General features: G+C 53.5%; 1 protein-coding gene across 4 annotated transcripts; it reads left to right on the top strand.

Moving 5' to 3' along the window:
- The first annotated feature begins 275 nt into the window (after positions 1–275).
- Positions 276–11,115, top strand: LDLRAD1 (low density lipoprotein receptor class A domain containing 1). Of its 4 annotated transcripts, XM_011926323.1 has the most exons (6): positions 276–361; positions 1,012–1,063; positions 4,080–4,208; positions 6,155–6,292; positions 8,013–8,141; positions 9,280–11,115. In XM_011926323.1, the coding sequence occupies exons 1-6, from the start codon at positions 341–343 to the stop codon at positions 9,426–9,428; spliced, it is 618 nt and encodes a 205-aa protein (XP_011781713.1). In that variant the 5' UTR covers positions 276–340; the 3' UTR covers positions 9,429–11,115. The 4 variants fall into 4 exon arrangements, with proteins under 4 accessions (XP_011781713.1, XP_011781716.1, XP_011781714.1 ...); XM_011926326.1 differs by lacking the exon at positions 4,080–4,208 and having other exon boundaries at positions 6,186–6,292; XM_011926324.1 differs by lacking the exon at positions 4,080–4,208.
- The last annotated feature ends 750 nt before the right edge of the window (positions 11,116–11,865 follow it).

The following is an 11,865-nucleotide window of genomic DNA, read 5'->3' as shown; positions in this document are numbered from 1 at the left end:
TGAAAAGTTGCTGGGTTTCACTCCTCCCACATACTGTGAGACTTGGGGCAGTTTCTCCTTCTCTGAACCTCTGACTCTTCATCTGTGGAATGGGGGTGAGGATTCCAGCCTCGCAATGTTGCTGTCAGATGGCAGATGAGGGAATAGCCTGGCCGGAGCGGGGCCCTCCTTTCCTTGCCTCTGCTTGGAAGGCAGCTGGCAGGGGACTGCCCACAGGGAGGGTGTGGCCTGGGCAGGGCCTCCCGCCTGTCCCTCCTCCAGATTGGCCCTGGGGACAAGGCAGGGAACTCGTGCTGAGCTCTCTGCACACAGCCCTGGCCAGGAGCTGGAAGCTGAAGACATGAACAAGGTCTTCCCCCAGGTGAGAGCTGTCCCCAGGCGAGAGGTGTCTCCAGGTGAGAGCTATCCCCAGGTAAGAGCTGTCCCCAGGTGAGAGCTGTCCCCAGGTGAGAGCTGTCCCCAGGTAAGAGTTGCCCTGACCAGGCTCCTGGTCTTGGGAGAGCAAAGCTTGGGATGAGGAGTGGGCAGTAGAGAGTGGGCATACATGGGAGACACGGAGGAAAATCAGCCCCCGGCCTGCCCCGGGGCTCACTCCCAGGGTGTAGGGGACCCTACCAGTGACACAGCTTTACAGTCCAGGTGGCAAGTGCTAGTGTGGAAACAGAGGAGCTGGGTGGATGGGAGGAGAGAGTGGCCAGCTTTACTGGGGAGGAGAGTATCAGGGAAAAAGCCTCACCCAGGAGTTGCTGCCCAAGCTGGTTTGAAGGATGATTATTTGTCAGGGGGACAGCAGAGAAAAAGGCATTCCAGGCAGAGGGCACAGTGCAGGCAAAGGTGTGGAGACAGGAAGCGGGCATGAAGCATCTGGGGTGTAAGCATGCTGGGGTGTGAGGGACCTGTGGTTCCACCTAAGACTCTCTCAGTGACCCCTCTGAAAACCCTGTTTTCTGCCTCCCTGAGGCTGGAGCTCACCTCACCTAAGCCCACCCGTCACTCTGTTCTCTTGGGCAGGGAGAGAATGACTACACTGCTGCTGGACCCAAAGCCCACCCTGGAGGGGAAGGTAAAGAACTGGAGGGCCCGGGACCAGTGCCCTGTGGGGCTCCTCTGAAGCTGGCAGTTGGCTATAGAGGCATGAGGAGGGTTCGAGGCTCCCACTTTCCCTCAGACCTCTGCCTGCAGGTTAATGTCTGCTCCCAGCTTCCTGGCCAGCCATGCTGACAGTCACTTGCTTAATAGGGTTATTCATTCTCTTCACGCACATGCATGTATTAAGCACCTACTGTGTGCTGCCTACCTCACAGGCATCAAACTGCATACAGTGCTCTCCTCTAACACAGGGGAAAGAACCAGCACCAAATTCCTGACTCAGTGGGTGACCTGGGCAATTCTCTTTACCTCTGAGGGATAAAGTGACACATTTTATTTAGCCCTACTATGTGCCACTGGCCCACGGTGTGACCAGGACAGTTCTCTTTACCCTTCTGAAAACAGAAGAAGGAAGAAACACACACGTACTGAGCTTTGTATATGCCTTGGCTTGGCCCACATTTGATCAATGAGGAAACACACTCAGAGAGGCGGATTAAAATACCAGCTGTAAAGAATCCCACCCCAGTTATGGGCCTGGTGCCGCATGATCCCTTTATCCTCAGGACAGCTCTGAGACAGGGACCCTGTTATGGGGCAATAACAGATGAGGCAGCTGAAACGAAGAGAAGTTGGGTAACCAGGCCAAGGTCACACAGCCGGGAGGTCAGAGGCCAGGGTTCAAATGTGAACTGAGGTGTCTCTGATTACAAAGCCCCAGGGCTTTTGTTGCTCCAAGCTGGTGATTGTTTATTTCCAAGTCCTGACTCATGATGGGTGCGGTTGTGGAAAGAATCGCCTCCTTTTCCTCATCGGTCCAGGAAGGGGACTGGCACCTAAGGGCTTTCTGGCTTTGAAGTGCAACAGCTTCACCTGGGCAGGAGCCTTGGTTCCGCGGGTTCTCCCGTTGCCCCACCTTGCGCATGGTCTGTGCTGCACAAATATTTGAGAAGCTGCTTGGCTGATCAGGACACCTCTCCCTGCCCGGAGTCACGCTGCCTCCCTGGTTACCTGAGTTTACCCAGTTTGCTGATGGCCAAAGAGCCACCAGCTAGGGCTGTAGGGATGACAGGTTTTAGATTTATGCTGCCTCTCCTGCTATTGTCTCCCCTCCCAATGCACATCCATCCTGGAGTCCCACCACCCCAGGCCACCTGTGCTCCCCCACCTGCAACCACCAGGCCTTTATTCCTGCCACGCCCTCTGCCTGGAATGCCCTCTCTTTGCACCCTCCCCTTACCTGCCTGTGGAAATCCCACTCTGCTTCTGAGGACGCTGCATTGGAAATGTGAATGGATTGGAAATAACCTGGACTGGCCCATACTGGGGGTCTTCCCTTGTCTTCTGGGCCCCTGGGTCAGCGTATTCACAGTGTTCACAAAGCCCCAAGCCCGGTGCGGTGGCTCACACCTATAATCCCAGCACTTTGGGAGGCCAAGGCGGACGGATCACCTGAGGTCAGGAGTTCAAGAACAGCCTGGACAACATGGTGAAACCCCGTCTCTACTAAAAATACAAAAATTAGCCAGGCATGGTGGTGGGCACCTGTCATCCCAGTTACTCAGGAGGCTGAGGCAGGAGAATCGCTTGAACCCGGGAGGCAGAGGTTGCAGTGAGTCGAGATCATGCAACTGCACTTCAGCCTGGGCAATAGAGCGAGACTCCGTCCCAAAAATGCAAAAAACAAAAGCCCCCACCACATGCCTGGCTCTGGACTGGGTTCTAGGGTCACAGGGATGAATCACACCTGCTCCTGCCCCTGTCTCTGAGGTACCTGTGGCCTGGGCAGGTCAGTAGCTCCCACGCTCCTTCAGACATGTCCATGCCTTGCCTTCCAAGTGCAATAACAAGCTGCAGAGGGCAAGGACCAGGGCAAGCTGCACGGCAGGGCACCCAGGAGGTCCTCAGTAAAGCCTTCTTTTGTTATTTTGTAAGCAGGAGAGAATTAAAGGAGAATTAAAGTACAGTTCTACAAAAGTAGGGAGGTCCCCGTCACTGCTATCTCCATAGCGCTTAGAATAAGGCACGGCACATGGTAAGTCCTCAACAAGCAATAACAGACCAGACACGGTGGTCTGCGCCTGTTGTCCCAGCACTTTGGGAGGCTGAGGCAGGAGGACTGCTTGAGCCTAGGACTTACAGGGTGCAGTGAACTACGATCACACCACTGCACTGCAGCGTGGGCAACAGAGCCAGACCCTATCTCTAAAATATAAAAAATAATAATTTTTTAAAAAGCAATAATAACAGCTCATACTCACCACTTACTATGTGCTGAGCACTCTTCTAACACATTAACTCAACAAATTCTAATCTTCTCAACAAACTCGAAGGTAGCTACTGTGGTCCCCATTTTCCACATGAGGAATCTGAGGCACAGGGAAGTGAAGTGGCTTACTCAGTGTGGCCCAGAGAGGATGTGGTAGAGCTGGGATTCCAACCTGCATCCCGGCAGACTCCAGAATGGACAGTCAACTGGGATAGTGAAAAGGGCACGGGTTTTGGCATCACACAGGTGTAGATTCACACACCAGCTCTACCCAGGGTGACCTGAATCTTTTCTTCTTGAGCCCTAGTTTCCTCATTGATAAAATAAAAGTTTGTTTTGAAAAATAAAGACCATGGCTATGAAGGGCCTAATGGAGCTTCTGCCCCAGGGTGGGGGCTGGACACACAGGCCAGGCGTCCATCTTTCCCTGTGTCCTGAGGAGGTCACCTGATGGCGGGTGGGAGAGGAGGCTGTCCGCCTCTGCCATTCAGTCACCTGTGGGCCCCCGGCCAGGGTGGCATCTAGTGGGGTGGGCCCACAGGCAGAACAAAGAGCATCACGGAGGGCTTGGGAGCTGCTCCTCCAGGGAAGCCATCCCTGCTCTGCTCACCCTGGTAGGGGAAGGGGCTGCTTGCAGCGGGCATGGCGGGAAGGGGGCTCCCTGTTCCCAGTGCTGGCCCCCCATCACCACCACCCCCGGGCTTGTTTCCCCTACACACAGCAGGCTGCGGCCCCCTCTGCTGCTCGCGTTGCGGGGCCTGCCTCTCTGCCTCTCTGCTGTTCCTCCTGGCAACTCTGGCCGCCCTCATCGCCTTGGTCACCATTCTTGGACTCCCATCACGCACCCCAGGTCAGGGCGGCCAAGAAAGGGTGGGTCAGACCCGGTGGGAAGGGCATGGGGGGGCACAGAGAGACGAGGGAGCCCTGACCTGCCTGGCTTCTCTACCAGGTGACTTTGGACAAATTCCTTAAGGTGCACACAAAGACACCTGTGCACACTGACTGTACCAGTCTCTGAGCCTCCATTTGCACATCTGTGACATGGTTACTGAGAGGACCCAGCTCTGATGTCACCTCCTCCAGGATGCCTTCCTAGACCCCCAGGCTGGGTTACAAGCCTCTTCTCAGCCCCACAGTCCCTACACTTCCTCTTCCCCTGGTCTGGCCACCCTGGGGTGGTGCTATCCATCTGTGTGTCCGTCTCCACCACGCGGGACAGGACCACATCCCATATATGCCTGCAGCCCCAGCTTCAGGGGTGAACAACCCCAAGACAGTGCCTGCCCTCGTGGAGCTAATAATTGTTCTGAGAGCAGTCTGGACATGAATACCTATTACAGCAGGGTCCCTGGGATCCCTGAGAGTCTAGCCCCGTTGAGGAGTCAGGGTAGGCACAATGGGTATTAGTAGTGGGGGGATGCCAGGAAAAGCATCCCAGGAACAGGGAACAGCATGTGTGGAGCCCTGAGGGGTGGGAGGAAGCAGGAAGAGAAGAAGACACTGCAAGAGGCCAGTGTGCAGGAAGGGCTAGAGTGACAAGTGGGGCCAAGGGCCTCACAGGCTGCACCGAGAAGGGAGGTCATAGTCCAGGAGCCACAGAAAGGAGATTAAGTTGGGGGCAAGTGTCACCAGGTGGATGTTTCTGAAGGATGGCTCTGCAGCCGGGCAGGGTGGGTGTAGAGGGCTGAGGCAAGGTCAGGGGCTGAGATTCGCAGCGCTCCCGCTGCCTGTGCAGGAACACAGGCCCTGAGGTGGATGCGAATACATGAGCAGCTGCAGTCATGAGTCCGTGTACGTACCTGTGTGTTTTGCGTGTCTATGAGTGCATGCAGCTGTGTATGTATGTTGATGTCTGTGTGAGAGCATGTGTGTGTCAGTGCATGTGTGCACATCTGTTGTCTGTGTATCTGTGAGTGTGCATGTAGGTGCAGCTGTGTGTGTGTGAGCATGTGTTCGTGTGTGTGTGCATCTGTGTGTGTGTCTGTGTCAACATGAGTGTCTCTGAGAGTTGCTCCCCCGTCCCCCCACCCACAGTAGCTGAGGCTGCCCAGGGACTGAGAGGTGGTTCACGCATTTACAAACACAAATGCACAAACCGGCTCCCATCCCCAATTATGCACACGTATACACACATGGGGCCAAGGGGCTCCCCTTCCTTGTCCACAGGTTTCCGTCTTTTAATTCTTTGTGGCAGCCCTAGGAGTGGGTATTCCTTTTCTCCTCCCATCTGGGGGGCCAATGATGACGTGTCTCAGGGGTGTTTGGGGAACTAGAGAATAAAGTATGAAAGTGCTTTGCAGTTGTGCCCAGATAGAAGGAATTATGACACATGGCCCTCCAGCCAGCCCAAGTATATTGCTTCTGACACTCTAACCTCATACCAGGAGCTCCACCGTGACAACCACTTCACTGAATTGAACACTGTCCTCAGAAGCTTCCCGTGACACTGTAAATAAGTTTTCAATACAGGAGAGAACCATTACTTGTTCTTCACATTTTCTGTTCTATGTTTCTTCACAGAGATGCTTTTATTTAATCCCCACAACAGTCCCACAGGGTGTGTGCTATGATCCCCATGTTGCAGACAACCGGAGACTCAAGGTGGTCAGGTCATCTGCCCAAGATCAGGCAGCCGGCAGTGGGTAGAGCTGGGGCTTGAACCCCATTGATGGCGCTGGGTTCATCCTCCCCACTGCCCCAGCCCCTCAGGCCAGCCCTAGGTGGAGTTCAGGTGAGGAAGGTTTGTCCTTGTGAGCACCACCCTTGACCCTCCAGGGCCTTCCCCTACCCATTCAGGAGCCCAAGCTTGTATAACACTGACAAACAGGACAGGCTTCTTGTGCCATGACCAGAGGAGCTGCATTCCAGCCAGTGGGGTCTGTGATGGCGTTCGCACCTGTACCCACGGCGAGGATGAGGATGAGAGCTTGTGCCGTGAGTCCCCGCTCGGTGCTGCCCCTCCCAGGGGTTCCCCCACACCCTAATTCTCTCTGCAGCCATACTGAAGCTCAGCCATCCCTGAACACACCAGGCACCTTCACGTCCCCTTGGTTTTGATGCTCCAGTGCCTTCAGCCAGGAACGCCTGCCCCGACCTGGTCCCAGTCAGGGACACACATACGTGCCCCCACGAAGGAATGCCTTCACCCTGTGCATCTCCACTCCCAGGGAACCCGTATTCATCCCTCAAGGCAGAGTTCAAGTGTTACCTCCTCCAGGAAGCTTTCCCTGGCTCCCACACGAGGTTAAATTGTCTCCTTGGGCTTCCACAGTCCCTGTGGTTCCCTGTGTCACAGCCCTCGTCACACTGGTTGTCACTCAATTGGCACATCTGCTGCCCCCATCAGACTGCAGGCCCAGTCCGCTTGATGTCGGGGCCCCAGCGCCTAGCACAGAGGGGTATTCAGAATGGCTTGCTGAATGAATGAGCAAATGAATGAATGGGAAGACCTGGCCCCAGACCTCAGACACCGGAACGTTCTCAGGAGAGAGGAGCCTGACTCCACAGGGGAGAGAGAGCCTGGAGAGGTGCAGTGGGTGGGGTAGGGGAGCTCATGGAGGGAGAGTCATTGCATCAAAGACCCTCAAGACGAGAAGCAATTTCAAAAACATCTAGTCCTTGCCCCAGTTCATCCCCAGTCCCCTCTCTAGCAAGCCCAACCGAGGCCACCCAGCCTCCGTTTGCACCCCCGAGATGCAAGGATTGGAAGGTTTTTCCATGGGAAGGTTTTCCTTGTCCCAAACTTAGAGCTGCCTCCCAGAGTGGTTCCTCCCTGATTGGTTCCAACTCTGTCCTTCTGTCAACCCTGCCCCAATAGACCATGCTTTAATCCCTCCCATCATAGTGGCGCTGCATGGATTTGAAGATTACTCCCTTGCCCCCCATGAGGGTTCTCTTGTCTAGGCCACATCCCCTTCTCTAGGTCACAGTCAGCCCCCTTGTGACTGAGTTCCTGGCCCTCCCCACTCCATCAATGCTCCACAGAGTAAATACCAACTGCCCATGTGCCCCTCCCTGGACAGGCCTCAGAAACATCCTCGGCCCTTCTGGCTGGGTCTGGGCAGTCTAAGGAACAGAAGCTTGCTCCCTCCCTGCCCAAGGTTTTCTACCTCTAGTGGTGTGGCCTGAGTTTGTGTGAATTTTTGGTAGCCCTATCACACTGCTGCCTAACAGAACGTACTTTCAAGAAAGGTCCTCAGACTCTGCCTTACAAGGTGTGTGAACACTACATCCCCTGAGCTCCGGGGCCCAACTGTAAGACTTCCACATTTATTCCTGTGATGTTCCAGTTGGAGGAGGCTTCCTGGAGGTGATGGAACCTGAACCTGAACTTGAAAGTGGAATGGTTTTGGATAGTATGAAGGAGGCTCTTTGTGGAGGGGCATAGTATCAGCAGTGGTGTGGGGCAGGAACAACCATGGCTGGGGAGGAACTGAGGAAGGGAGGGGCAGCTCTCTGGGCCTCTGTCCAGTGACGGAGCTCTCCTCTCCCTCTGACTCCGCCGCCTCCCCAGGAAACCTTCTGCTTGTACCCTTATGGGCTGGATGGGCACTGATCCTGAGTTTGGCAACTGCCAGGGCGGCCAGTCCTTCTCCAGATAACCCTCGGACAGCTGTGACCAGATGTGAACTTCTTCCTGCCTCCTCTGTCCCAGGAGATGTGCCCCAGAGCCTCCCCCGCTTCCTCGTGGCCCACTGTGGAGACCCAGCCTCCTGGATCTACTCAGACCAAAAATGTGACACCACTAACAACTGTGGGGACTGCTCGGATGAACTGAGCCCAGGTAGGGGTCTGGGCACAGGCTGGGCTGGAGCCAGAGGGCAAAGGGTGACCAGGGAATCTCTAGGGCTCCCCTTTGCATGCCTTCTCTGCATCCTAGGAAGGAGTTTTCTACCCCTGCTTGAATACATCTGGCGGTGGGGTACTCACTACCACTCCAAGTGACTTTTTCTGGAGGCTCATTCTTCTGCAGTGGGGAAGTCGCCTGCAGGGGCACAGATGAGAAAACTGGGTCCCAGAAGGTGGTCATGCAAGAAGTACATACGTGACCCTGCTGGGATTTGAACCTGGGGTTCCATCATCTCTGCACCTCCCAATAACCCTGTGAGGAAAGCAGGGCAGGAATCACTGGCCCCAATTTGTTTGTAAGTAAACTGAGGCTTTGAGCAGAGAAAATTAGTACAGTGCATGACAGGAAGGGAGCTCAGGTGTGAACCCAGGCCTCCTGATCCAAGTCCCAAGTCCTATAGCTGCCCTAGAGTTTCCTCTCTATCTCTTCCCCAGTGGTCAATCAACAAACATTTTCTGAGCACTGGTGGGGTGCTCAGAACACACCTGGTATCAGATTCAGGTGGGGGACATCAGGAATCAAGCATGTATGTGTCCTACCCCCAGGACTTACATCATGCTGATGCCAAAAGGAGATGCTGGGGACCTGGAGGAATCAAGGGAGACTTCTTAGAAGAGGTAGCATTCAAGAAGACCAAGAATAGACAGGTTTCAGTAGGCAGAGGCTGGGTGTGTGGGGAGGAATGCCAGAGGCCTGAGCAGAGGAGAGAAGGCTAGGAGCACTCTCAGGGAGTCATGGCAGGTAAGTGTGGCTGGACTTAGGGTAAGGAAGGGCACCCATTCATATTGCAGTCTTTACCATGTGCCTGGGACTTTGCCTGACATCCTTTGCTTAATAACAAGCTTGAGCACACTAGGAAACAGGTTCAGACAGGGTGAGCAAGGTCACATAGCCTGTGAGCTGTGGAGTCTAGATTCTCTCTGCTGCAGGAAAACTAGGAACACACTCAACCCATGTCAGATGGGTTGGGGCCATGGGGAGCTACGGCAGGTTTCAGAACTAGGGAGTGCCCTGGTGCACAGAGCGTTCCAGGACACAGCAACTGCTCTCCTGCTGGCTCTTGTCTCCCCAGTGACTGTGTGCCCACCCTGTGGCCCTGGGTGGTGGCATTGTCCTTCAACCTTCTTCAAGTACTGCGACTGTATTCCGAGGCGTCTCTGCCGCGACCACATACAGCACTGCTCCGACCGGTCCGATGAGTATGCCTGTCCCGGACCCTGAGTGGGCTACTCAGGCCAGCATGGAAGGCTGGCTGGAATGGCACTGATAACCCTGCACATGAAAATTGAATCCTAGTTCACAAGGGCAGGAAGGAGCCTTTGAAATGGGATCTACACATCATTTCTGAACAGGAATTTTCTCTCCTGCTTTCAAGTTGTTCAGTCTCTGCTTGAATGCCTCCAATGACCAGGAGCTCATTACCATGTTAGGTGGTTTCCAACACAGGTGAGGTGATGAAACCCTGTCCCTACCAAAAATACAAAAATTAGCCAGGCATGGTGGCGCACACCTATAGTCCCAGCTACTAGGGAGGCTGAGGTTGGGAGGACTGTGTGAACCCAGGAGGTCAAGGCTGCAGTGAGCTGTGACCATACTACTGCACTCCATCCAGCCTGAGTGACAGAGTGAGACCTTGTCTCAAAAAAATAAAACAAAACAAAAACATAAACAAAGAGAAAAGGAATCTACTTCCATGATTTCATGCCTGTCTCTGGGGCGACTCATAGGAAATCTGCTAACTGCTCCAAGGCGGACTTGTGGATCCTAATCTCGTCACCCCTTGGAGTGATGATATGTCTGGGAACTAAATGACAAGCTGAGTTTAGCCTTCATGGATGGCACATACATGAAACATACGCCACTTCCTACCCCTTTGGTACCTAAGGCAGATATACTGGGCTTGGATGCAACCTTAGCATCTCCCCCAGTTCAGTTAACCCCGCAGGCTCTGCTGGTTTAACCACGTGACACAGCACATGAAGCAGGATATCTGGCATCCTACCGGTGGGAAGCCACCACAGGAAACTCCAAGCTGTAGAATAGAAGATCTGGAGAAAGAGCAGCTTGAAGGGCTCCTCACCAATCTTCTATCTGTTCACCCTGCTCTCCACCCCACCACTCCCCACTCTCCACTCTATGCCCAGCTGCCTGCCTAAACAGCCCAGTTTTCTGGAAGTAGGGACTATATTTTGGTCCTGGAGCCTGAATGAGCTGCTTCTCTGCTTATCTTTCCAGCTTCACACCGCCCAGGCAGGCAAGGATGATTATTTCCATTAGATGGATGAGAAAACTGAGGCCCAGAGAGGGCAATGACTTGTCCAGAATCGTACAGCAAAGTCAGTGCTGGAACTGGGACCCAAACACAGTCTATGGTACCCGAGCCCAGAAGCCTTTCCAGCTACCAGTGTAATTATACCTTGGCCAGGGCAGAGTCTCTGTGGGGTATTTTAAAAGTGAGCTTGTCAGGTGCAGTGGCTCACGCCTACAATCCCAGCACTTTGGGACGCTGAGATGGAAGTGTTCCACTTGAGCCCAGGAGTTTGAGACCAGCCTGGGCAACATAGGGAGAACCTGTCTCTACAAAAAATAGGGAAAAAAAAATAGCTGGACATGGTGGCGCATGCTTGTAGTCCCAGCTACTCAGAAGGCTAAGGTGGGAGGATCGTTTGCGCCTGGGAGGTTGAGGCTGCAATGAGGCATGATCATGCCACTGCAGTCCAGCCTGGGCAACAAAGACCCTGTCTTGAAAAATTTCTTTTTAATAAAAATAAAACATGAGGTTGAGGATCAGGAAGTGTGCAACCCATATTCTGAAAGAGAGACTTGGGATCTGCCTGATGGGAGGGCTCTTGTCGAGGGAGACAGACATGTCCCCACTGGAAATTAATAAAATTGGTTTTACATATCAGTTTTCTGAGTTTTGAAAACTGAAAATGGCAGCCATAAGAAGGAATGAGATCATGTCCTTTGCAGAGACGTGGATGAAGCTAGAAGCCATCATCCTCAGCAAACTAACACAGGAACAGAAAACCAAACACTGCACGTTCTCACTCATCAGTGCGAGCTGAATAGTGAGAACACATGGGCACAGGGAGGGGAACATCACACACTGGGGCCTGTTGGTGGTGGGGGTATGGGGAGGGAGAACATCAGGACAAATAGGGGCTTAAAACCTAGATGACAGGTTGATGGATGCAGCAAACCACCGTGGCATATGTATACCTATGTAAGAAACCTGCACATGTATCCCGGTACTTAAAGTAAAAAAATTTTTTTAGTAAGTAAAAAAAAAGTAAGACTTAAAGTAAAAAAAAAAAAAAAAAAATTTAAAGAAAAAAAGAAAACTGAAAATGGGCATCGAAGGGACTGGTGAGCTCTCATTTATTTATTGCCTCATATAATCGTTCACTCATCAGCCTCTGCAAACCTGCTTTGGACCAAGCTGTGAGCCAGATGCTAAGCCCCCAGAGAAGAGACCTGGATCCTAGTACACGAGGAGCTCAGGGTCACCTGGAGGAGGCACCTCACACCATGGAGGGAGGGCTGGGACTGCAGGAAATGCTGGGCCGAGGGCTCCGAGGAGGGCCTCCCAGAGCAAGGACAATCACATTTCTGACCCGGACCAACTGAGGAGCTCCTAGAACAGTGTTCCTCAGGG

The sequence above is a fragment of the Colobus angolensis genome, unplaced genomic scaffold, assembly GCF_000951035.1.
Source record: "Colobus angolensis palliatus isolate OR3802 unplaced genomic scaffold, Cang.pa_1.0 Scaffold68, whole genome shotgun sequence".
NCBI lineage: Eukaryota > Metazoa > Chordata > Mammalia > Primates > Cercopithecidae > Colobus > Colobus angolensis.
The sequence above is the reverse complement of the archived record's forward strand: the minus strand, read 5'-3'. Positions and strand labels throughout refer to the sequence as shown.

Bases quoted from the DNA above. Each gene is read 5' to 3' on its own strand.
- LDLRAD1 (XM_011926323.1), top strand. From the start codon at position 341: ATGAACAAGGTCTTCCCCCAG. The intron at 1,064-4,079 runs GTAAAGAACTGG...CCCTACACACAG, and splicing joins AGCCCACCCTGGAGGGGAAG to CAGGCTGCGGCCCCCTCTGC. The intron at 4,209-6,154 runs GTCAGGGCGGCC...CTACCCATTCAG, and splicing joins ACTCCCATCACGCACCCCAG to GAGCCCAAGCTTGTATAACA.